General features: G+C 35.5%; 1 protein-coding gene across 1 annotated transcript in view; it reads left to right on the top strand.

The window, feature by feature from the left end:
- LOC140146665 (probable ATP-dependent RNA helicase DDX52) overlaps nucleotides 1–18,734 on the top strand; it is an 81,750-nt gene extending 63,016 nt beyond the window's left edge. Inside the window, exon 14 of the mRNA XM_072168534.1 lies at nucleotides 17,770–18,734. Within this exon, the coding sequence (XP_072024635.1) occupies nucleotides 17,770–18,112 (343 nt within the window). The 3' untranslated portion in view covers nucleotides 18,113–18,734. The remainder of the gene's footprint in view (nucleotides 1–17,769) is intronic.
- The last annotated feature ends 7,534 nt before the right edge of the window (nucleotides 18,735–26,268 follow it).

Here is a 26,268-nt window from a genome sequence, read left to right as displayed (position 1 = left end):
AACTGGAAAAAATATCAAAATTGAAATTCATTGTATCAAACTCATGTATTCAAAAACATACAATTATTTTCAAATACTTACAATCGGACCCACGGATGTCTAAATATACTATAAATATTCTGATATCTGAATCATTAAATGTGAATTCAAACACTCTTGGAAAGCTTTCTGAAATATAATCATTTGGAATGCGGATTAGACAGTCCACAAACTATTACTTGGAAGAGCTTCCCTTTTCTCTCCAAACCCCCATTCAGACAAAGAAAACAGACCCACAGATGCTTCAAAGTTATCTGGGATATCAAATTGATTTGAGAGGCTGTTCAATAATTATGAGTCCCAGGGGTTAAAACTTCAAACCAAACAAAAAAAGCTTGCCCTTCTTGGCTGTCGAGCATCGCTTGTCCCACTCCATCGGCCTGCCAAAACATCTTTGCCCCTGCCCTTTGCACATGCTAAATTTTTAGGATCCCAAATCGCAAACGTTATATGGTTTAGATATTGCAAGCCGGAATATTTTTTCCGTAGCTTTTTTTTAAAGGCGCCCCATGAATGTGCGCCCAAAATTGTTTGCCCCTCTCTTGTCTTGCCCAAAATGATGTCAATCACTACATCAGAATCCATTATCAACAATTACATAATATTCTGAAATCTGAATCATAAGACACTTCCAATATCTATCTCTTCAACATGCTGCAAGGAGTTTCTTCAGAATTGAAGTGAAGACCAGCAAAGACACAATAGGCTGATGCTGGGTTGAACCAACTAATTTAGATATAATCTAAATGCTCACCACTTGAGCTATCAGCCGTGATAGTATCTCAACTCATCTAAACTATACAAGACTTACAGATCAACCAATACAAAATGTGAATTCAAAGACGGAAAGCTTTCTGAAATGTATATATTATTTGGAATGCGGGTTAGGCAGTACACAAATTTAAATTGAAGAGCTTCTGCCCCATCCCTATCAATCACCAAAAACACAGGGTCGAAATGATGCAGTCCAAAAACTTAACTGGAAGAGCTTTTTCCACACGCCCCCTATTGAATAAAACAATTACCAAAATATCTCATTATTTTGGAGCCAAAAAAGCCATGATATTGCTTGATGAGATGCCAAGCAAGCACAACTTAAGGATACCCATTAAAAACAAAATGATGCCTTGAAGTTGCTGTATACATAAATATATATGACAGGGTACCTTCTTTTGTCAACAGCATTCTTAGCAGAGCATCCATTGGCATGTGGGCAACCTTATTTCTGGCAAGCTGACGGAACCTGAAAATACTTGTTGGCTGGCCATCTAGCCCAATTATACGGCAGGTGTGGAACTCACCATCAGTGACACTACCTGTAAAAGTTGACAAAAATAACAGATACAGTGTTTCTATGGTTCTATAATTATAAAATAATTTTGATACAATTTGAAGTAAAAACAAGAGCATTGGCTATAATAGTCCTCATGCCATATTATATTTCCGTTACTAAAAACAGCAACTGCTTCAAATTTTTTTCCTGAGCTATCATTAATTGCATCATTAAAATTTGTATCTCACTCTACATTTACATTCACACTAATTAATTTTTGTAAGAATTACAGAGATCCTCCAATGACAATAATACAAATGGGGTTCATTGTATTTGCTCTAAGGGCAACTGAACCAAGAGTTGTAAATAAACCATGCTATTTCCAAAGAAAAATTCTGTGAAATGCCATAAAATGTGTTTATTACATAATTAATGAAGCATTTGCGGTGTTATCAAAATCTGTTCACCAAAATCAATTTCAGAAGAGGGTGAATAAATGGTGAACAAGGAATGTTCATCACCATTTAACCCCCCCAAAAAAAAAAGAAAGCAGTTGAAGGAAAACTTTTTAAATTTTTGAGAGTTTCAATTTGTCAGAAAGGAAAAGGGACAAATGTATTTACAAGCAACTGAACCCTGCTGGGCATTCCAACAATTTCCAACAACATATCGAATCGCATTTTCAATACAAGGTATCATCCTTCTGATATCAAATAAGTTTGATTTATTTTCAATTCAAGATATAATACAAATTTTATAGGTCCTTGAAGTAAACTTTATAAATCTAAGTTTATGTAGCTAGGAGGAAAAGCCGTCCATCATATGACAATTTGGACATTTTGTATTGAACTTGAAGATATTGATTTTTCCCCAAAACACCAAAAGAATTTAGGTCCTTTGGAGACAAAATGTATATATATCTTCGATATGAAATGTTTTAATTGATGGTCAACTTCTCATCCCAGCTACATACATTTTAAATACATGTCATTAGATTTATGTTTACTTTGAGGACTGTTAAATTTCAAAATTTCTAATTTGTTGTAATTTTGGCCTATAATTTTTATTTTATCTTGAATTATAAAAAATCTAAATTATTTGATATCAGAAAAACATTCCTCGTATTCGAAATGTTTTTTTGATATCAGAAAAACATTGCTCGTATGCAAAATGAAATATGATATGTTTGATGTGCTCTCAGGTCACACAAAAAATACTGTGCAAAGGTGGGTGACTGACCCCTTAATACTATGGTTGTATATTGTATAAAATTAATCTATCTGTAAGTTATAAGAATGTGATAAATTTGATTCGGAAGTGAAAACCTATCATGGTATTAAACATTAATGATTCACAAGCAAAAACTTACCTACTGGCACCAACCCAACATTTACCATCTCTTCTCTCAATTCATCCACTAATTTTCTCATCAAGGCATCTGTCATCCCTGTATATGCTATATACCTAACAGGGATACAGTAGGGTTTCCTTCTCCGCTCTTCTTGCGATATGGCAAACACCATAACATGAGTAGCTGCTGTACGCTTCAACCTGTACAAGTTGCGAAGTAGCTTGTGATAGTCTGCTTTATACTCACAGACAGCCTCCGCTATGGCTTTTGTATGTTTGCCCTGCATTCAAAAAATAATTAAATAAAAGCACTATACGAGGGGCATAAAAATTCAATTAACCATTATGAATTCAAATCTCTGTCACATGTGTCACTCAAGTAACAATAATTATCAACAATAATATACCTTTATCTTTCAAAATACACAACAATTCAGGCCAGAGTACTTTTAATTACATAATATCATTTGCATTACCATTGGCATCATTGATTAATGCACACTGAAAATAAATTGTCAGGAAATTTGAATTGTAAAAAGGCACATGTAATACAAATTAGCAGCAGAAGTTCCAGCACAAATTCAAAGCCTTTTTTTTGCATGAGGTAATATGAGTATAATTTTCTCTTGATAATTTTGAAAGAAAGAAGAAATGTATCCATTAACAGATGGTCGAGGTAAAGGACATCTGTGAATTTGATCAAATGGTATGAAAGACAAGCACACATTAAGGCAGAAACATGAATCAAAATGATCTCCAACATGAATCTATACCAAATGATTGGTATAATGATTGATCATATTTAGTATACTATGCCCAAAAAGTATCTGAAAAATTTAACAAAAGTCATATCTTAATCTAAATTGCAAAATAAAGAAGTTAACAGATGGAGAGATTTGTTATGCATACATAATTTGATACCTTTATACCACGGGTAAGATATACACAGCCATTTGAATAATGGTTGAATTTCAAAAGTGCCAAATTTAGATATTTCCTGCTATCTACTGCTGATAGCAACAGGCAATATAGTATGTTATCTACTGCTGATAGCAACAGGCAATTTGCAATCTACTGCTGATAGCAACAGGTTAAATATGTGGTTATTTTGTTCAGAAACCCACATACAGGCATTAACATGGGGGATGAGTGCATGGACCATCCCCATTATCAAAATATTTACCCCCATCTCCAACTCATAGCTGCAGCTGGGTGAAGTTGTTCACAAATTCAAATTGCAAACAAATCTGGTGAACAAAAACAAACTGTTTTATACATGTAATTATAATTGTGTCAAATTGTAAAATGAAAGAACCAACAAGTATTAGACACTATCATGCATAACATACTATGTACATCCACCTACATTTAGCATTTGTTTCTTCAATGGCGTCAGAGTATCTGAGGCTTCATTGAGCTGTTCAGGATGACCTCATGCTCGTGCACTGTCCAACACAAGTTCTTTAGCTTCTGCATAGAGGTCTTCTCAAGAGAAGACTTAGTGGTGAACTCTTTCCTAGCCTTCTCTAGCCCTGATGTTATTTCTATGACGTTCTTCTTCAGCTGCTCCATCTCTCGTTTGAGCGTGGTTGTCAAATTCTGTCCATTACCAGATTGTGACATGGCAGTCACATCTGCTAGCCTGGTTATGTACTCATCATGCATCTTTGTGAAAGTGGAAATGAAAGTAGAGTGTACGTGTATTTATTAGACGTGCAAGGGTGAAAGTAAGCAGGCTTCAGGTCTTATTCTGGTCCATGAGTTGCCTAATATATAATATAGCCCATTACTTTTTTCACATACCGAGTCCTGGTAGAGAAGCTCTTATTTTCACCCTTGGTACTGGTATGTGTCCAAGTAAAGACAAGTGTAAAAGCAAATGGAACATATCAGATACATGTTTTGCAACAAATGCATTCTGTCAGTATGTTATCATGCAAACTTCACCTATATTTCTTTTTTTTGCTATTAATTTTCTCAGTGTTCCATTAAAGCCATAATGTGTGATTTGCTTTACAGCGACACCCTCCTTTTGCATAATTATAATGCCCAGTGGTATACTAAAATACAACGTAAAAGACTAAGCCTGAAGTGCTTTAATAACAGTAAAATTTAACTTTTTGTATTAAAACCAGGTCGATCGGGTTTTATTCAGAGTTCAACGATCAAGTACTTGCTAACATGTACCGTGGATGTCAGCTTGTATGTACACACGTCGGAGCGCGATGCTCCATGCAGTTACATGTAAGGCGAGCGTAGTACACGCATTGTAGGCGTTGGAATGAATCACATTTTTTCCCTTATACCTCATTTGTTTGGCTCGAAATTGAAAGGGGATAATGTGATCAGTGAAAACAAACATTTAAATAAGAATCTATTCTTTATGCAAATCACACATTATTGCTTTAAATTGACAAGATTGCAGAATTATTGTTATAAGATTGAATAATCAAACATTATGCAAGCAAAATGTAGCTTTATTATCTGATTGTTGGGTGAAGTACAAGTCTATTTTTTTGTATGTCTTCTTTATGAAAATCAACCTAAAATTGCCAAGAACTGTTTTCTCTGTGTCTTAACAAATTTTGTGTAACCCCACATTTTTTGGTTTACCTCAAATCTTACCTCAAAGTGTGATTCCTTGTTCATTTCTGAAAAAAATTACAATTAATAATACTATGGCCATAAATGGACATCAATTATTAAGCTGAACCTTCAATTTCAAAAGTTTTCATTACAAATCTAACAATTTATCCACATCTTACAAAGAAGTCTAACTTACTCTTATACTCTTGGTACATTTTGCTGGAATGTACAGGTCATATTTAATTTTCCTTAATTACCTTTTTTACTTTTCCATCACCTAAGTCAGCATCCCCGAACCAATCATGTTTGCCAGATTCTTGAAGACATGGATTTAAGTCTGTTGCATCCGACTTGATCCAATAACGTCCTCCAGGATTCGTTTTCACCACTTCCTTTAGGGCATTGACCTGTTTACAAAAAGGTTCTAATCGTTTGTAAAATACCCTGTACTTCAAGTACAACAATATACATGTATGCATGGGCAACAATGTTCTTGCAACAATGGCTATGCAAGTGACATAAATGCATCATCAAATGGACTATGCCAATTGATCTGCAGAATTTCCTAACGTTTTGACCACAATCAAATGGGCTTAATCAGTCAGTCTGGTTTTTTTTTGTTTTTTTTTGTGTTTTTTTGCTCTGATCTTGAAATTTAACAATAACAGCTCTCTTGAGCTATTCCAACATTTTGAACCTTTTTTATTTTTTTATTTTTCACAATCAGTAGGAACCAATTTGAGAAGTATCTTTGTGTAGATTATTCATCCAGTAGATCAAAACATTATTTTGAAAATTAAATCTAATACTGAAACTAAAATTGGAGAAGTGTCTAGTACAATGTATACCTTGATGATACTTGATATTAGGTTGCATTGCCATAACAGAACTGGTCATGTCTTGCTTCCTTTTAGGACCAAATCAATTATAGGTTAATAAACGCATATCACTTGTTGGAAATGAAATTATACAAAATAATGCACGCATACTGAGATGTTGATGTGTCTAATGCATGAGTCCCAAAGGGGAAGTGCATTAGGCGCGTGCTATCTCAGTATAAGTGCATTATTTTAATACAATTCTCGAGCAACAAGTGATACGCTTTTATTAAGCTATTTCATACACAAGGAAAAAATCATGTGATGTTTGCTATTTTACCGGTAATAACAAAATTGTCACTAAAATGTTGAAAATGGGATGCATCCACACGCAAGTAAAGTGAATGAGCCAGAAAGCACTGCGGCGTACAAATGTAATCACGTGAGTCTTGGCATATCAATTATACAATATTTATGCATGGCTAGTATTTTACAAATGTTTGCTCTGATTGGTTCTCACCATCTTAGAGTGTACGAACGGTAATTAATAATTACTCTCGTAATGTGCAAGTACATTTGTACTGTCAAATATTTAACAGAATTGCCTTAGGAAAAACTAACTTACTATGCACTATACTGCATGTGCACTAAAGGTCCAAAAGGATCGTTATTTTTAAACTGATTGATCCATCTGTGTCATATATTGCCACTAGATAAAATGACAGCCTTGTGATCTGGTCATTTCAATGATATACTAGCAGTTTGTTTTGTATGAAATTTATGCATTGCTATAAATGTTATAATGGCAAAATCAATGTTATGTTTTCATGTTGTTACATTCATGATGAAACGGTATGTATCCTCTACATAAAATCCCTTGTCAAAATTACTGCTCATACATCATGAAGGCATTCAAGTTGTGATCAATTCTATTATGGCACTGGAGCCTAATGACATTCATTCATTACCTGTATAGATGTATCTGAAGAAAACAGGTGTTCATTTCTTTCCTGTTGCAGGTTTCTTTGCTTCTGGATTGCTCTTGGGCTTATGCATGCCACATTGAATTTACACTAGCAAAACATCATATAAGATATAATAACAAAACATTACATGCAAACTTTTCAAAACAAAATTTTTCACATAATATTTAGTCTGCTTTAAAACATTGTATTAATTGCCAGAATGACACATTTTAAAATATCTTTTCATTTTATGTCTTATGATGGTTTTCTATGGTTGCTATTGTTACATTTATTCATTTATCAATGAGTACTGTGTATCAATAATGGTACAAGTCTGCATCAGGTAATTTTCATCAGATTTGGACTTGCATGTAAGGGTATTGTGCAATAGGTATGACCCACCCTGTTTACCCAGCTAAACATTGCCTCCACCTCCCATTTTCACTCATCAAAAAGCTCTTGCAACTCTACCCTCAACCTTGATAATAATTGCAGAGCTAACAGAGTTTTTGAATTAAATCTAATACTGGAACTTACTTTTTGCAACTATTGCAAGTAAATTCCAGTATTAGATTTAATTCAAAACTCTATTTGAAACTACTGGATGACTAAGAACATTCACTCAATTGCAGAGCTACTTTGCACATGGTGAAATGTAGCAAAAATAGATCTCCTTATAGTCCTTATTATGAACCATTTTAACAGACAATAACTTTTTGATGTGAAACAACACCATATTAAAGCTGGGATTAAAGCATAACAAAATAAAATAATTTAACAAGTTTAAAAGGGTGTTGCTTATACTTAAAACAAGTATCACCAAAATTACAATATATGCAATAATATGAAATGGACAACCAACTGAAATGAATAAATTAAACTACATGTATGTATGTTCAAATGGCAACATTACTCACATTCCATGGGTATTGCTGGTCAGGTGGTATACCTTCGTAGTATGGTCCTCTGAACAGACGGAAAAACCTTCCCCCAAATTGAGTGTACATACTATCTAACCAAGTGAAATATGCAGGTGGACATGCTGGCTAGAAATATAATCAGGAAGAAGAATTTATTTAAAAAACAAACATTCCGCTGAATATACAATCAAAACATAACACAGCAAACAAATACGGTTGGAAAAACAGCAATACAGGAAGGGAATTAATCACTTACACTTACATATGAAACTCCTCCAACTACTGGGGAATGAGGATTTTTACATTATTGAGGCATGTCATGGATTGAAGAACTTAACTTGCATGAAGTATAATCTTTGGTTCACATGAATAACAGAGTGCCTCTGTACCACCATCATGACATATAATGTACTACCTGCAGTAGCAGAAAACTTCATGACCTTCTCTTCCGTATATTCTTACACAAAAGCCATGAATGATGCAATATTAGAACAAGCAGGGCAACCGTAGGTCACTTTCTGACTAACTTCAACAGCAAATATGTGACATGAGCATTCAGCCATTGATAAATTGCTCATAACTCGGTAACCAGATGTCCAATTTTGATGGGGTTTGCATCAAAATGTTACATTTGTAAACTGCTAGAAAATTGCCCGCCGACAAGTGACTCATGTCACATATATATGCAAAACATTCTCTTTCACACCCTGGTGTCTGCCGTTCATAATACTGGATGTTTGCAATTGAGCCACATGCAATCTGGGAGCAAGACGATTCGATGATTACCATCTGGGAACAAGACTATAGTTAGACGATTACATGATAAACAAAATTAATGGTAAACTTTGGATATCAAATTGCTAGATTTTATAAATGCAAATGACTGACAAAAGTGATAATTTTTAATTTGTATATTTATTTACAGTGAATTTTTGTATGTTCAAGCAAATAATGAAAATTAATTGCTACATCAGGACTAAATTACTTTAATTGCAGTAGGTGCCTTATTATTTTCCCAGCGAAAACAGAAAACTCTGTTCTATGGGTCCGACCAAATCTGATTTTCCAAAATTTGGAAATTTTCCTGTACAATAATGCCGACCCAAATTTTAATCAAAAACAGGTTTTTTTGTATTTCCCCAAATTGCAAAATATTACAGATTTTGTTGACTTTTGGGGCCTTCTTGAAAAAAGAAAAAGAAAAGACCTTGTCCGACCGACCTACTTCAAAGGTCTGTCCACCCACAGGACAATTTTTTTTTTTCATTGCCTTATTAAAAATTAGGCTACATAATATTCTGAAATCTGAATCATTAGACGCTTCCAATATCTATCTCTTCAACATGCTGCACAGAGTTTCTTCAGAATTGAAGTGAAGACCAGCAAAGACACAATAGGCTGATGCTGGGTTCGAACCAACTAATTTAGATATAATCTAAATGCTCACCACTTGAGCTATCAGCCGTGATAGTATCTCAACTCATCTAAACTATACAAGACTTACAGATCAGCCAATACAAAATGTGATTTCAAAGAATATTAAAGCTTTCTGAAATGTATATAAATACTTGGAATGCGGGTTAGGCAGTCCACAAATTTAACTGATGAGCTTCTTCTGCCCCATCTCTAACAATTACCAACAACACAGGGTCGAAAATGGTGTCCACTAAGATTTTTTTTGACTTGTGGTACAATGTATAATTTGCATTCCAAATGAAATCTATTCCAATATCTTAAACTTAAGGTTGGTCTGAACCATGGCATGTTTTTTAAATTACGAATTCCAGTTTTCTTGAATTCTATATTCATTAGTCTGTGTACTTAAAGTTTTTAACAAATTGCTATCATTTTTAAATATGGTAGGCTATTCACCCTTTTCCCTCTGAAATCGTCCACATGGTCAATGGCGGGAAATCTTCCCAATCTTGTTGCTATTCGGCGGCGTATGTTTGCCTCGATGCAAAAGCGCAACAAAGCGTGACCATTTATTGTGCATAAATTTTTGGGTCAAAATCAAAAAGCATTTTTACATAAATCTGACGTCACCGTTGGATTTGTCAGGTCATTTCCATTCTAAATATGTATACTTTTATACACTTTGGATCAACAATTTAGAAGTTACGTTTTTTATAATTCCATGGTTCAGACCAACCTTAAACATGACATCTGTCAAGAACAATAATGTTGATATAGCCTGCATGCATAACAAAGAGGCTTAATGTATTATTTACACAAATTTACATATACTTACAAAGGACTGGCGGCCTCCATTTGCGAATTTAATGTTGTATTGAACATTTGGTATGGCATTGGTGGAATGGCATTACCTGTTCCTTATTCCCTGGTTTGTTTTTTGCCAATACATTGCTCAACCCAAACAGCACGTTGTATCTGCCTTCCCTGGACAGATTAGCCACTGCATCTACTGCATTCGTTACAAAGGCAGTGCTCCCTCTCCTCTCACCAACTGGCACACCTCTCCTTTCGAAGAGGATCTCCAGGAGAGAGGCACAGTCGTCAATGAGAGATTCGTCAGATCTTTCTTGAGAGGGAGGTGCCTCTGAATATGCATTTCTTACTGCAGGCACACTTTGTATACCTATTGAGGAGACATCAGGTGAAGAGCATTGGGATCCCGTACTCTGTACTTGTGACAGTGTTGATGAGGACTTCAGCTGCAATCTTGAAAGCATCTGAGACATTGAGCCTTCATCCTCAATGCTCTTCACGTGCAAACGACATGAGGCTCCTAATACAATGAAAAAAAAAGTGAATTTAAAGTTTTATAACCACATTGTCAAAAACAATACGGTAAGGGAAGTAAAAGAAAACCCAATGCCAATTAAAGTACATCATATCTCATTTTTTTTCTCACTATTCGCCAGCGAAGTGCATGGTAACTGGATCACACACATTTTGGAATTGATAGTACATGCCATAGATCTTGAAAACACCATGTGACTAAAGTCTGTATACCCTTATCATGTCAGTAAATTAGATATTAAGATGTTTTTATTGTATCTCTAAAATATAATGATGAGAAGTGTATATAAGTATACATTTTCAGAAGGAAATGACGCCACAATCCAACAAATTGAAGCATAACAGATTCCTGCAAAAGTTTTTGAGAAAATCTCAAAATTTGATTTTACTTTACTGACTCGGGAAGGTATACGGACTATACTTGCAATTCAGACATTGACTGTACGATTCTCATGGAGAATTGTGTAAGTTACTTTTGGAGGTGCATATATATTTAACTAAAGACTGCACAAAAAGTAACGCAGCTGTTATAAATGCACCTGTAACTTCAGAACTAACTATTGTTTTCACAAAATTTCAACATAAAGAAGGGTGATTTTTGATACCCAAATTGGACGAATGGGATATCAAAATTCGCATAAATAAATCATCATTCTTTCTATATAAATATGTTGAAATATAATGGTATGTAATTATTAGTTCTGAAGCTATAGGCGTGTAACAGCTGATTTACTTTTTTGTGCAGTCTTTATATAAATGATTACAAAATCAATTAAATTTATAGACTTGCCATGGGAAATTAGTGACCATGATTCCATGAAACTGAAATAAAATTAACAAATTAAATAAAAATAATGGCAAAAAGTAATGGACCAAAGCTACATGTTACATGTTTCTCATTTGCCATTTTGATTTTCTGAGTAATAAACGCATAATGAATAGAATTTCCAGCCGCAATCTTCATTCAATTCCACAAGTTAATGAAGAATGCGGCTGGACATTTGATAAATTATGGGTTTATTACTCAGAAAATCAAAATTGCAAATGAGAAACATGTAATAATGACTTAGGCACTTTGGTTATGAGGGTGACGATGTAAGTAAAAGATTACAAGAAACACTCTAAGTGTGTACGTAACTTTATATGGAAAACAACTTGGCAACAAGCAAGTAATTGATTAATTAAACAAGCAAGTAATTGATTAATAACAAAACAAATTCATAAAAAGAAATAAATTGAGGAAGAAAGTTAATTCACAATTTAAGACCTGCCTGTTCGTTTACAATTGGATAAATTTGCCAATCTCAAACTAGATGCAGCGCTATCCCAGAAATCTCTGTCATTGTACTTGGGCCACTGATCATTAAAACTGCCTTCCTTCTTTTTGTTTAAAAGATATTGTAGCAGGAAAGTTTCTTCGGCAGGACTCCATCCACTCCTGACAGCTCTTGAAGTTGAAAGTATTACAGGCTACATGTGAAAATTTTAAGATATCAGTTCAATACATGTACATTATTATCTGTCCAGGTTTTGACACACTGAAATTGTAGAAAAACTATTAACTTTGGAAGTAATACAATGCTATTGCTAATGTAAATCAATATAGCTGATATGGCAATCAGGGACTGCTTTTTGGAATTTGCAGGAGCATTGCATATAGCTCTTCCGGAGCCTTCAAGGAGAGCTGTTTAGAACATTAAATAATAGAATGTAAGGAGCTAATGTTCTCCTACATGTATATCAGATTTAAGGAGAGCAGTAGAGACTGATATCATTCTTGCTTACATCAAAAGGCAGTCCCTGGGCAATATCAATTTAAATTAAATGCACTTATAACACAGATTTTGTAGGGGTGATAAATTGATTTTGGAATGTCCTTAATTTGACCTCTTGATGTTACACATCCTAATTCTGGCATCCGAAAATAGTGGCGCGCCGCAGGTTCCCAAGTGGTGTGTGGCACACTTTGTTTTAAAAGAAAAAGTTTTTGATAATTTTGAAGTGTTATGTTTATCTGTAAAATGTCTGTTGAATAAAGCTGAAATTTGAAAACACAAACAATAAACATGCCATGGTGATGGCTATAACCCACAAGCATGAAGTGGCTTTGCCTCTGGCCCCCACCAGGAGCCCTAAAGCGGGACACTGGCCCTACCCATGAGACGCTACACTCTAATTGGCTATTTGAGAATGCCTGGTGTACGGTAGGCCCTACTTATTCATAAAACAATGATAAGGAAACTGTTTAAACATTTACATATTTGAAGTAATGAGAAAAACCTATCTATATTAACCTTCTTTGTTGGGTTTACTGGAGTTAATTTGGTAGGAGAAGTTTGGTCTCTGTTCCTCTTCCTGTCAGGTGACTGTGTAAAAATGATAGAAGGGTTTTATAAAATACATTCTTAAACACTTGAGAACGTTCCTGCAATCTTATTGGTTCTTACCCAGCTTTACCCATGTGACATGACACGATATCACACGGGACAGCGCATACTCGCTATTTGGACCAATCGGAGGCGCACAGCAACAACGGGACTGATCGATTTTAAGCCCTAGGTAATTCCTTGCATAATGTAGGATATAATTTGATTAAAATTTGTATGATATTTTTATTTGAATTGAAGTGTGTAAGAATGAGAATAAAGGTATTGTTTTTAGCCGCTGTCGTGCATCTATCGTCTCATATAACACGGGCGACATCATTATTTTTGGCGTAAATTTACTTAAAATAATGATGTCGCCCATGTTATGAGACAATAGATGCACTCCAGCGCCGGCTAAAAACAATAACTTTATTCTCTAAATATAAATATCTTGATATAAATGCAAATGAAATATGCCTCCCTGTTTAAGGAATCGGATAGCAAATAATTTATATAAATTTACTCTGAGGACTATTACATTTCAAAAATGCAATTTGATATGTTTGCATGGTCTCAGGTCAACTAAAAATGTGAAAACGTTGCTATCCGATCCCTTAAAAGTGGAACCAACACATCTGGAAATGTTTAACATGTTTATGTCCATTTAATCCATGTAGCATTTTAAATAATAATAATAATAATGTACACTTAAAGCCATAAATATATAACATTTGCTGAGGAAGAGCGCCCTCACTGAATTTTTAAAATTCCTTGTGTTACACGATTAAATTGTACTTTATTAAACCAAGATAGGCCTACCCTGCAAAAATCAAGACTCTAGGTGCTGTAGTTTTGTCAAAATCCGAGATTTTGAATAAAACGCCAGAACCGGCGCTTTATTATTACGATGGAATTATTAGTCGAACGCATACACGATGTTCATAACACACAGTGCATTACACGGCGTGCGGGGACGGTGATACACAACAAAGGGTCGTACCACAACATGACCAAAGGAGTGTAGTGCGTATTGGCGACATGTCGCTGGTAGTAAATTCAATTTTCTTTGCTTTGCCGTGGTTGTTCGGCTCAAAAATAAAAGGGGATATATCTGACAGTAAAAACTAACATTTTATGGCAAAGAAATGCTAATCTATCAGAATTTTAGGGTGTCAAAATTGAAAACAGGGTGTCCAAATGACACCTGGACACCCCTCTGGCTAATGTCTTGTGTAGGACGAAATATATGTCACCGTAGTAGTGAGTAAAAATTCACTTTATTTTCCAAATATATGAATAAGCTGATGATTCATCATGATATACTTACAGAAGCTGGTGTCATTGTTTTTTCAGCCATGATGATACGTTTGGTGCTTATAATTTCAACTGAATGAATCCCATCATGTGCATATCGTTTGCCGTTACATGTAATTCGGATGCGCTTGTATCATATCATATTTTTAGTCCAAGATACCTGCATCTGCATTTAGGAGTATCAGTTGTGACCTCGCAACCAACCTGTGTGCTATCAAAAAGTACAAAACATACATGTAAACAAGTAACAAGATTTTAGGCTAATGAAATGTCAAATTTATTTCAGTGAAATATGGGGTCATGATTTCATTCATTATTTTGGAAATTTTATTATTGTCAAAACTTATGGCTATTACCTATATTGTTGATGAAAGACCATCTCAAAACAGGTATTAATGCTTAGATCATCATACAGACATTTTGCAACAGATTGAGAAAAGATTTGAATTTGTAAAATTATTAAAAATAAAATGAAAAGAAATTCGCAATTTTTGTAATCACTAGAAACGTGATGAGGTAATCCTTAAAATAAATTTCCATAATTTACCACCTCTACCCCTACAACTATAGAAAACTGTTGATTGATCAGCAGTGGATGTCAGACATTTTGAGAATTTCAATTTTGATTATAATCTCAATTTTCAGATAATTGACTTTTTTATGAAAATAATGGAAGTTTTTGTCAAATTGAAAAGGTGATGCGGCGGGTGACAGGAAACTGATAATTTCATTACATAGGCCTTATCCCCGGGGCCTTATCTAGCTACACTTGAAGTTGCTCCATAATTTCTACAACCCAAATATAAACTTCAGTGTCACAGGAGATACTTAAGCTGAATTTATACTCGATCGCTTTTGCAGAAAAGCGATTTTCACGCATGCTCAATGTTTACTTACATTTCCAGTATGTCAAGCCGATCAATTGATTCAAATCGCTGAGGCAAAAACGACATCGCTTTTGCAAGTTGAAGAAATCTCAACTTCCCAGCGATATCGCTTGACACATGAATGTGTCGACCAATCATAAACAACCATCTGGATCTATTAATCTTTCTCGATTATAAATTTTTGGGATGAATTAATTCAAAGCAATATTATTGACAGCAACTGATGTTTTAAAAACCGAATGTATTTTGTGGCATTTAGAATATAATTCTCGTCTGCAATCGCTATCGCCGTGATAAGTATAAATGCAAAAGCAACAAGCGATGCATCCCAAAATTTGGCGATTGCCCATTGCTTTTCAAAAGCGTTTAATCGCAATCGCTTGGCGATCGAGTATAAATTCAGCTTTAGTACATATAAATTCAACTGGTAAATTGTTTGAGGACACTTTTGAATTGAAATCATGTGCATTTTGGACATGTTCTAAAGTTCATTTTGTAAAAAACTGAGTACCGTATTTAGTCAAATATCGTCGCCCTCAAATAAACGCCCCCACCACTTTTTTCAACCAAGATGTTTCAAAAATGCCGATATTTCCATGCTATCTTGTGTAGTAAGCTTAAAGTGGAAGCCCCACTTTTGGTTCAAGTTCCTTGGGGAAATTAGTCAAGGTTAAAATGTAACCATGTAAATTCTGTTCTGTCTGTCATCAAAGTAACAGGTGTACATGTAAGTCAGTTCTTCTGTGGAGAACTGGTCAAGCGGGGCTTCCTGTTTAAAGTGTTATTCAGATTTCCTTTGACAGCTGAACCATCGCGTATACGGGCGCGACCTCAAGCGTGTGCATTGGAGCTTGTGCAAAATAATACTGGCAGCTGGACTGGCTAGCAATACGCTTTTACTTTGTAAAGGAAATTCTGAATAACACTTTACCAGGTTGCGCACATGGTCAATAATAGCGTCAATAATTGGCGAAAATCTGGATCAGAAACCGAAGTGAACCAAAAGTCAGTGTCAAAAGTTCATAGTTCGTCATTTTAGCGTGACTTTTAAGCTTACCTAATGATTTTAACGGGAATTCTTAGTCAGTGAGAGTGGTCTATTACGTAGACACATAATCTGATTGGACAATCGCATGATTTTGGGTGTCGTCTATCAGGCCGTAGACGACCCCACGTCACTAACACGCTCATAGACATAGAGGTGCGTGTATACTTGCACGCGCTAGCAGTACGCGCAACAAAAGATGTGAAGTTGTAAACAAGTTTCGTTCATTTTAGAAAAAGGCGAGTTTTTATTACGGTAACTAAATTTTTGCTTTAAAAAACAGTTTGCGCCGGCATCCACTACTCAAAATATTGGACCTGCCTGTCGTCTATCACACGGTAGAGGATAGGCAAAATAAAAATTACTATCGTTTATTCTCGAATTGCCGTGCTAAAAATGACCTCTAATAGCCGCCCCCCCCTTGGGAAAATGTAACGCCCCCGGGGGCGTTTATTTAACGAAATACGGTAACTGATTTCTGGTGTTAAGCTCAAAGTAGAGCTTATTCAGCTCAGCTCTCTATTTTATAGTACACCATATAGTATTTATTACTTGTTTAGTAGGTGAAAATGGCTAACTAATCATGCTAATGTAATGCAAACAACAGTACGTACATTAAAATATCTGGCATCGAGTGCATATAGCATGATAGACAAAACGTTGAATTTCAAGTTTCTTCACAGAACTAGCTTTGCTTTTTAGGCTTACCATCCATGCATCCACGAATCATATTCATACATGCATGATAAATCGACTTCCGTGCGTGTTTGCATGCATGCAATGCTTTTTACATAGGGCCTAAAGCTCCCCTTACACACCCGGGTATAAATGCATTTTTTATCGAAATTTGAGCTCGTCCTCTTCTAATTGTGGCAAAAATCATCGATGCATACTGTAAACTTACTTTACAGGCACACAAGAAAAGAGGACGAGCTCAAATTTCTTCACAATTCAACTTTTAATTCGTATGTTCTCAAACCCCCTATACTTACACACAGTAAACGATCAGCGACAATTTGAGTTTCGTGGCCAAATCGTGGGGGCGTGTCTAATGACGGCATTATAGAATCACCGCGGTAAAAACGCCGTTTGCATTAAATCAAGTTTTGTTCGCTTGTGGTGTGGACGAGTAGGTAGTGGTTGAGTTCAAAGGTTGGTCATGTGTCATGGCAAGGTCAAATTGGGGTCAAATAGGGTTAAATTGATATGCATCTTGTCATGCGATCTAAGACAGATTCCCCCCGATTCAATGTTTGTATTTGTTTGTTTGGTCATGCACCCCTAGAAACATTCAACATTGATTGGTGGGGCAGGGGGAGGGTTGTAGTAGTAGGGAAGGGTTCAGACTTCACACCAAAGAAAGCGAAATTTTAATATATCAAGTATAACAGAAATACAGTTATTCTTAAGTCTAATCTATTTACATCTGTGATATTCTTGCAGGCTAATGATGAAAGGCAAAGGTCATCAGGAAGAGAATTCGAAGTCCTTTAACCGTTCTCCCAAGAAGAAGCTGAAGAAAAATATGAATCACACAAATGAGGATAAGCAGCAAAGGACAAAGAACCATATATCATCAGGAGATCATCCTGATGGGTTTAAGACTAATGGATCAACAGGTGGATATGAGAGGACTAAAAAGAAGCCAAAGAAATTTGGAAAAAAGAATGGCGATAAAAAGAAAGGAAATGACAGGACTAGAACTGGTGACAAAAAAGCTGGTGTTAAACCGGCATCGTTGAAAAGTAAGAAGGTGATGAAGAAGAGAAAGGGGAGTAAGAAATGAGATGCGGGTTGGAGATTTCAGTTGAAATCCATACACCTCTCCCCCAGCCCTCGAATTAAGGATCTGAAGGGGCACGGCAACTTTTTTAGGGCAAGTTGATAATTGCCGTGGATTTTCACTGAAAAGGCAAGGCAGCACGGCAATTTGTAATATATCAAAAGGGCATCAAGGCAACTGTTGAAAATTTGAGAAGGGCACCAAGGCAATTTTTCAAAAGCGAATAGATGCATTGCCGTCAGCTGAATTCGACACCAAAGTAAAATTCGACTCTCAACTTTACACTAAAACTAAAATGATTGCTAAAAAAACCTGCTTTAAAAATAAGCAATCAATCAAATATCAACAGTTTAATTTACTTAAATTTTGCGATCCCTAGTTCTGAGCTGCAAAACTGACTCGAAACAGCGATGAAACAGCTGTAACTTTGGTAATAATATTGATCAAATTCGCCGGGATAAAAACTATTTCGTGCAAAAAATATCTAGAGATGGGCTTACATGTAAAAGATCAGACGATACCGGAAGGGTATCGTCATCGGTTTGCAATGGGAAGTCAATGTTTGCTAATCGAGAGATTAATTGATTTGCCCAGCGCTCAGATTTTGTTCATGACACGAGGTCGAGGAAGCTTAGCTGTTTAGTTACTAACAGCGTTTCTGATTGGTCGATAATGCGCTGAAGGTGTTTCTCTGACCAATCGAGAAAATGAAGTCATTTCTAGAAACCAGATAATGTATAAAAGCCGATGTGATTGGCTGAATATGTACGCTTACGTAGGGGTAATGAATATTAATTCACAACAAACTATTGTGTATACTGTGATTGATAGGTGGGTTACGATGCTCAAAATAGCGATCGTGTTCAATATTTTCGATCTAATTTTCCACAATTTTGCGGGGATTTTAACCAGTACTTGTTAATGATTTTATAATGAAGGGGCAGGGCTGGCGGCTAGGGCACCCACGGCAACTTCATTTAGGGCACGACAAGTGACTGCCGTCGGTAAAGGACATATTTTGAGGGCATTGCGGCAATGGGGGTGGGCACCCACGGCAATATGCCGTCGGTGCCGTGGGTTAATTCGAGGGCTGCTCTCCCCTATGGAAGACATGGCCTTTTAAGATTAAAATCTCCCACAGGGGATGTAAATTTCAAATGGAGTTTTCCATTCAAATTCACACTACTCCCTGTGTTGGAAGATTAAACTCGCATCTTCCGTAAGGGGTGTATTGATTTCAACTAGACTAGCCCATATCTACTACAGCCCACTGTTGAAGGCTTGGTATATCAAAAGTAAGGTTTGCTATGTCGAATATGAAATAAGGACATACCGTAAAAACTAGATAGTTAGCATAATATGCTTGCTATCGAGCGCTTTTAAAACATGCAAACATGAAGTGCCCCATCCACAAAAGTGTAAAGGGTTTTGAGCAAATCATCGATACACATAGTTATATACGAACAAGTAAACCTGCAAATTTGTGTCTCAACCCCATTAGCTCAGTTGGTAAAGCGCCGGACTTTGGTACAATTTTATGTTTTCAAAACCGCTCGATAGTAAGCACATATGCTAATTAACTATCGAGTTTTTACAGTATTAACCCTAGCACTAAAGCTATCAAGCTAGCCTTAATCCTAGTGAACCTTGCTTCATAATCGACATAGTGAACCTGTAACATTATTTTACTGTTCCTATCCCAGCATATACAAAAATTAACATCAGTTTGAAAAAGACTTAGCGACCGCAAGCCGAAAGCTAACGTAAGTGAACATTTTTGTTGTGAGAATAGTCATAAATTCATCAATATAAACATATTTTGGTTTTGTTCAAAACATTGAAATCAAATGTTGGGTTATATAACAGTTTGTTTGTTCACGGTTGCCAGATCCTAACGAAAGATGCTGCAAAAGTGCCTAAGAAAATTTGAAACCCTCATCACAGGTTGTAAAAAATTGTCATTAACCCCCTGAGCACTACCTGCCGGTCTAACATTGCCTCTGATTGGTCAATTACATGATATCTTCACTTTAATCACCAATCAGAATGGAGCTTTGCAAATAATTCACCCCAAGTTTTTTGCTTGGTGAAATTATTCTAACAATGTTGCTGATTGGTCCAATTGATAATGAAAACTTCTTTTTGGCCAATCAGCAAGTAGTTCTCATGGGGTTAACTTAGATATCCTGAAAATGCTAAAATGGGTTAACTTAGATATCCTGAAAATGCTAAAATCCAATTTCTTTTAATTCAGGCACTACAATTAATGTTTTCAAAATGTTATTGTAAATAGGAATTTTGTAAAATGTTTTGTCAACACTTTTAAGTGTCAATTAAAAAGAACATGTTACAATGTTTCAAAGTATTTAATGTTATTATCTGTTCCAACTCCAGCAGCATCTCATGCTTATTTTCCTGGGTAAGATTAGGCCTATGTTCACTGGAGGGGCATGAACTACAAGAATTACAGCCCTGTTATATTGATTTTTCAAAATAAAATGGTAATATCTATTACAATGCATCCAAAGGTCCAGGGAAATTAATTAGGTGTTTCACTGGAGCTGGAATAGATAATAATTTAAATGTTTATACCCTTTATATAACCCGACATTAAACGTTTCTGCAAATTATTTTGTGTTTGCTAGGATTTCTTGAAATTGGAGTACAGCATATAAAGACTGCACAAAAAGTAACGCAGCTGTTATAAATATGCCTATAGCATTAGAACTATAACTGTGTTCACAATATTTCAACATAGAAAGAAGGATGATTTATTTATGAGCATTTTGATACCCTATTTGTCCAATTTCGTTCAACATTAACAATACAGCAGTGTTTTTAAAGAAATTAATTAAAAAGTTGCAGCTCTTTGTATTGATTTGAAGTCAGCGCAAAGATAATGGAGGGTTTAATGTGCCTCAATGCTTGCGTAATAACCGTTGATTGCTATAAACTGCAACTTTTAAATTCAGGTATTTTTCTTTAAAAGCCCTACTGTGTTGTTAATATTGAACAACATTTGACAAATGGGGTGTCAAAATGCGCATAAATAAATTATCTTCTTTCTATGTAGAAATATTGTGGAAACAATTATTAGTTCTGAACCTATAGGCGTATTTATAACAGCTGCGTTACTTTTTGTGCAGACTTTATTTTGCACAGAAAATGTCAGGTTTGAATTTTGTAATGTAGGAAATAATAAGTGCCCCTTAAAATTACTTGCTTAAAACTCCAGGTGCTAAGCCACAACATGTATTTGGTCCTATAGCATTATCGGTGCCCCAATAGGTACCAATGACTCTTTCTATCATACCCTGAACATTTTATTTAAATGAAAAAAATAACACTATGCTTAATCATTATGCTTGATACAATTTATCACATCATCAGGGTATGATAATAAGAGTCCGATTGTATGGGTCACAGATAGTGCTATAGGACCAAGTTCGATGTAGTGCCTAATTAGGTTGAATATGGTAAACCCTAACCTAGTCCAGGCCCTAGCTAGAACCCGGCCTACACCGGATAGGGTAGAGATTTTGACACTTGATTTGGGTTATTGGACCTTTGAGGTTAAAGAATCACGGAGGTGCTTTTGCGAAAGCGGCTGCGAATTCGAGAGTTCAAGATGGCGCCAGCGCCATTTTGAAAATTTTAAATTTTAGTTTTCACTCAATATTCATGTGTAATACATCATTCTATAGGTTTTTGCATACAAGGAATCAATTTCTGACATTATTTATATGATTTAAGGTCAGTATAACATGTTTACATTCAAACTGGCCGCCGAATGTTTTCCAAAAGATGGGGTTTTCATTAAAATGCATTTAGAATTCAATATTTTAACTTATTTGATGTTAAAAATAACCATGGGATGCTGATATTATGGTGACAACAAAGCATAAGTCGTCTATGTCATTTCTATCATCTCCTGGATATGTTTAAAAATCAAAATGGCCGCCAAAATAGTCTTTTCATTAAAATGTGTTACAGGAGTATTATAAAGTACCAGATTTACAATGAAATGGTGCCAAACATTGTGTTCTTTTGTATTCAAAGTATCCCTCTGGTAAAGGGGTAACAATATGACATCGGCATCAATTAATATTATCTCATATGGGCATGTAAACATTCAAAATGGCGCCAAAATGGCTGCAAAACATGATTTTTTCATTAATCTTGTTTTTAAATCAGCCTTTTAATAGATGTTGTGTTAAATATTTCCATGGGCAGCTGATATAATGTTAAAGGGATATTTCTATCCCAATTTCTTCCTGCTCATGTGTTTTTACATTCATAAAAGAATCTTAAATCCTAAATTTCATGCAAATCGGACATTCCGTTGGCGAATTATTGACTATAACATACCGTATATTTCAATGGTCCATAGGATTGTGTGTTATACTTTCGTTGGCGACAGAATAAAATTCAAAATCGAACATGTTGGCCGGTTTCTCTGGAAAGGGAATATATTTGGAAGATTCCTCTTGCACATGATCATTATGCACCTAGTATATAAGGGGTCCCGTTGGTATGAGCATGCCGGCAGAATCATTTTACGACAGAATGTTAACCATATGCCATGAAGCTGAAAAAATGACATCTCCTGTAAAAAACTGGTATCTTGAAAGTTGGTGTAACAGTCATTTAAAAGAATATAATATACTCTTTTAAATGACACCAACATCCAAAATATTATTTTGGTGGCGAAGTTGAATTTTAAACATGCCCAATTATCCATAAGTCCATGCTGTTTTCCTATTACTGCTATGCTATAATGATTATGTGGGAAAATACTCTCCTTTTATGGCACCATCCCCTTGAAAACCAGATACCTAGTGTCGGTGTAACAGATTTTGATGAAAAAATAATATTTTGGTGGCCATTTTGGGAGTCACTTTTATTTCTTTGAACTTACCCATGGGATAATTTTGAATGACATATTTTACGTTACCCTTCTGCCACAAAGATATTTTTGGATCTCGAAGAAAGCACTCATGTGGCACCATTTCCTTAAAAAATCAGATAAATTACATGTTGTTGAGACATAATATTATCAATTTAAAAACTACTTGCATGGTCATTTTGGAGAAAAAAAGAAAGGAAAGAAAGCACTATTGTTGCACATAATACATTATGTAAATTGTAAGTTGCTGGAAGGTATGGGTCTTGCTTAAAATGCCATATAGTTGAAAGCTTTCCATCCTGTTTCTGTTTTGCGAATTTGATGGAAAACAAAAAATAGACTATGGGGCAGGTTGGCCCACTTGTGCTGGGGCAGGTTGCCCCCATTGTGTTTATGGGCAAGAGTTATGCATACTTTCTCCATTTTCACCCATTTTTGGCCAAATGAAGCAAAATACAATTTACACACCAACACTAGTCAGTTCCATGGATAAAATTGTTCAAAGGCGGAGTATAGTACAAAAAAATCTATATTGTTGTCCTATTTGAGCACTTTTTGACTGGAAATAGCAATATTTCAATATGATATTTCTTTATAATTGGGAATTTGTACATAAAAAGTAATTCATCACTTAGAATAGTTAATAATGAACAAAAAAGTCAATTACAATTGTTATCCACAGCCTTTCAGTTTTTTCGTTATGGGTTTTATAAGATGATTGGTTAACGTTATTTCCTTGATTTTAGCTATTTCCTCAAGAATGACCCATGATGGCGCAAAATGAATTTTATTTTTTTTTTATCTTGGAACTATGATAGGTGATATCTTACCGCAGTTGTAACTTTAGAATGTTTTATTGGAAAGAAATATGGCAATAACACACGGTTGTGCATAGAGGGCCAACCTACCCCGGCCTGGTTAATTTTCTTTTCGCTCTCTCCTACAACTACTATAACTTTTGTATAAGTCACAGAGCCATATAAATTTGTTAGCATTTACCTAGAGTAAACAGCTCTCAAGTATCAAATTGAGAGCCTCCTAACCCACAAACTGAGCTCTCCAGATAAGTGGGGAAAAAGGGGCCAACCTGCCCCGGTCTCCTTACTAGGTGCATAATGATCATGTGCAAAAGGAATCTTGCAAATTTATCTTATAAATTTATAATTTATATCTAGAAAGCGGGCGAAATGTTCGATTTTGAATTTCATTCTGTCGACAACGAAAGTATCACACACAATCCTATGGACCATTGAAATATATGTTATAGCCCATAATTCGCCAACTGAATGTCCGATTTGCATGAAAATTTGGGTTTAGGTTTCTTTCATGAATGTAAAAACACATGAGCAGGAAGAAATTTGGATAGAAATACTCCTTTAACATTATATCAGCGTTCAATGAAAATATTTAACACAACATCTATTAAAATGCTGTTTTAAATATCATTTTAATGAAAAAATCATGTTTTTGCAGCCATTTTGGCGGCCATTTTGAATGTTTACATGCCCATGAGATCATATTAATTGATGCTGATGTCATATATTGTTACCCCTTTACCAGAGAGATACTTTGAATACTAAAGAACACAATGTTTGGCACCATTTCATTGTAAATCTGGTACTTCATAATACTCCTGTAACACATTTTAATGAAAAAAGACGATTTTGGCGGCCATTTTGGCAGCCATTTTGATTTTTAAACATATCCAGGAGATGATAGAAATGACATAGACAACTGACCATAATATCAGCAACCCATGGTTATTTTTAACATCAAATAAGTTAAAATATTGAATTCTAAATACATTTTAATGAAAACCCCATCTTTTGGCAACCATTTGGCGGCCATTTTGAATGTAAACATGTTATACTGACCTTCAATCATAAAAATAATGTCAGAAATTGATTCCTTGTATGCAAAAACCTATAGAATGATGTATTACACATGAATATTGAGTGAAAACTAAAATTTAAAATTTTCAAAATGGCCGCCGACGGCCATCTTGAATTTCTCGAATTCGCAGCCGCTTTCGCAAAAGCACCTCTGTGATTCGTTAACCTCAAAGGTCCAATAACCCAAATCAAGTGTCAAAATCTCTACCCTATCCGGTGTAGGCCGGGTTCTAGCTAGGGCCAGGACTAACCCTATCCCAGCCACACCCAAGGGGAGGCACCCCACTCAAATATAAAAGTGCTAACCATGCTTGTTAATCAACCCTCAAACCCTAAATGGCATAACAGCAATTTTTTTTACCCCAAATGGCCAACTGTCAACAATTAATACCCTAAATGGCGCAACCATCACATTTTTACCCCTAAATGTCGTAATATAACTTTAAAATCATGATTTTAAAGAATACCATTTTAACACTACAGTTTACTATTTTCTTGCCTGTAAGCTGAAAACATGCATCAGTCTCATATTGAGGAGGATGTTGAATTTGTGGCCGAAAGCCATGAAATGGGTGTTGTAACCAGAAAATATTACCCAGAACAGCGATTTTTGAGCGAAAAAGAGACAATTAGTGTCATCATATCCAAAAAAACACCCCTAAATGTTGACAGTGCTGTGTGCTCAAATCCCATACTTTCTGGTTTGTTTTTTGGCAGTTTTAATTAATGCAGATACGTAGCACTTTCATGTTTTATATCTAGTATTCAGCAAGGTCCTGTAGCAGTGTCTGATTGCTCATCCTGATTATCACTTAAATAGAACTAGGTCACGCAATGCTACACAGCTTGCTCGGCGAATGTGATAATGATGCGATTCAATCGGCCAATCAAACCTCGCTCTCGTGTTTATCCCTTAAACAATGTCAAATCGCTGACCGCTAAACAGGGTCTTGACTAGGACTTGACAAGTGCCTGTCATTTTCACCAGAATTCCCTGTCCAAATTTTGACTCTGACAACATAAGCCAGACCTCTGCACCCACTGGGGTTCTGTTAGTTGCTATACCCTTGATGTATTAATCTGGTCTTGTTTTGAGTTTCCAAAACTTATTCAGGCATTATTTTTAGAATGAACATCTGCCAGAGGCATTAATCTTGCCTGTCCTGTCCCAGGAGTAAAATGGGTGGGTGGATAGCTGGCTAACAGCTTGTCGCTGAAGAAACTTGCCGAAAACTATAGTGACCCCTTACCCCATGGGGAATACTACATTAGCATTTAAGTGTTGGGTTCAGCAGGGTTAGGGGTTAAATTAATATAAATGCAACTAGACAACAATCAATTATCACAACGAAATAAAATAC

The sequence above is a fragment of the Amphiura filiformis genome, chromosome 2 (genome assembly GCF_039555335.1).
Source record: "Amphiura filiformis chromosome 2, Afil_fr2py, whole genome shotgun sequence".
Lineage (NCBI taxonomy): Eukaryota > Metazoa > Echinodermata > Ophiuroidea > Amphilepidida > Amphiuridae > Amphiura > Amphiura filiformis.
This window is presented reverse-complemented; position numbering and strand designations above follow the sequence as displayed.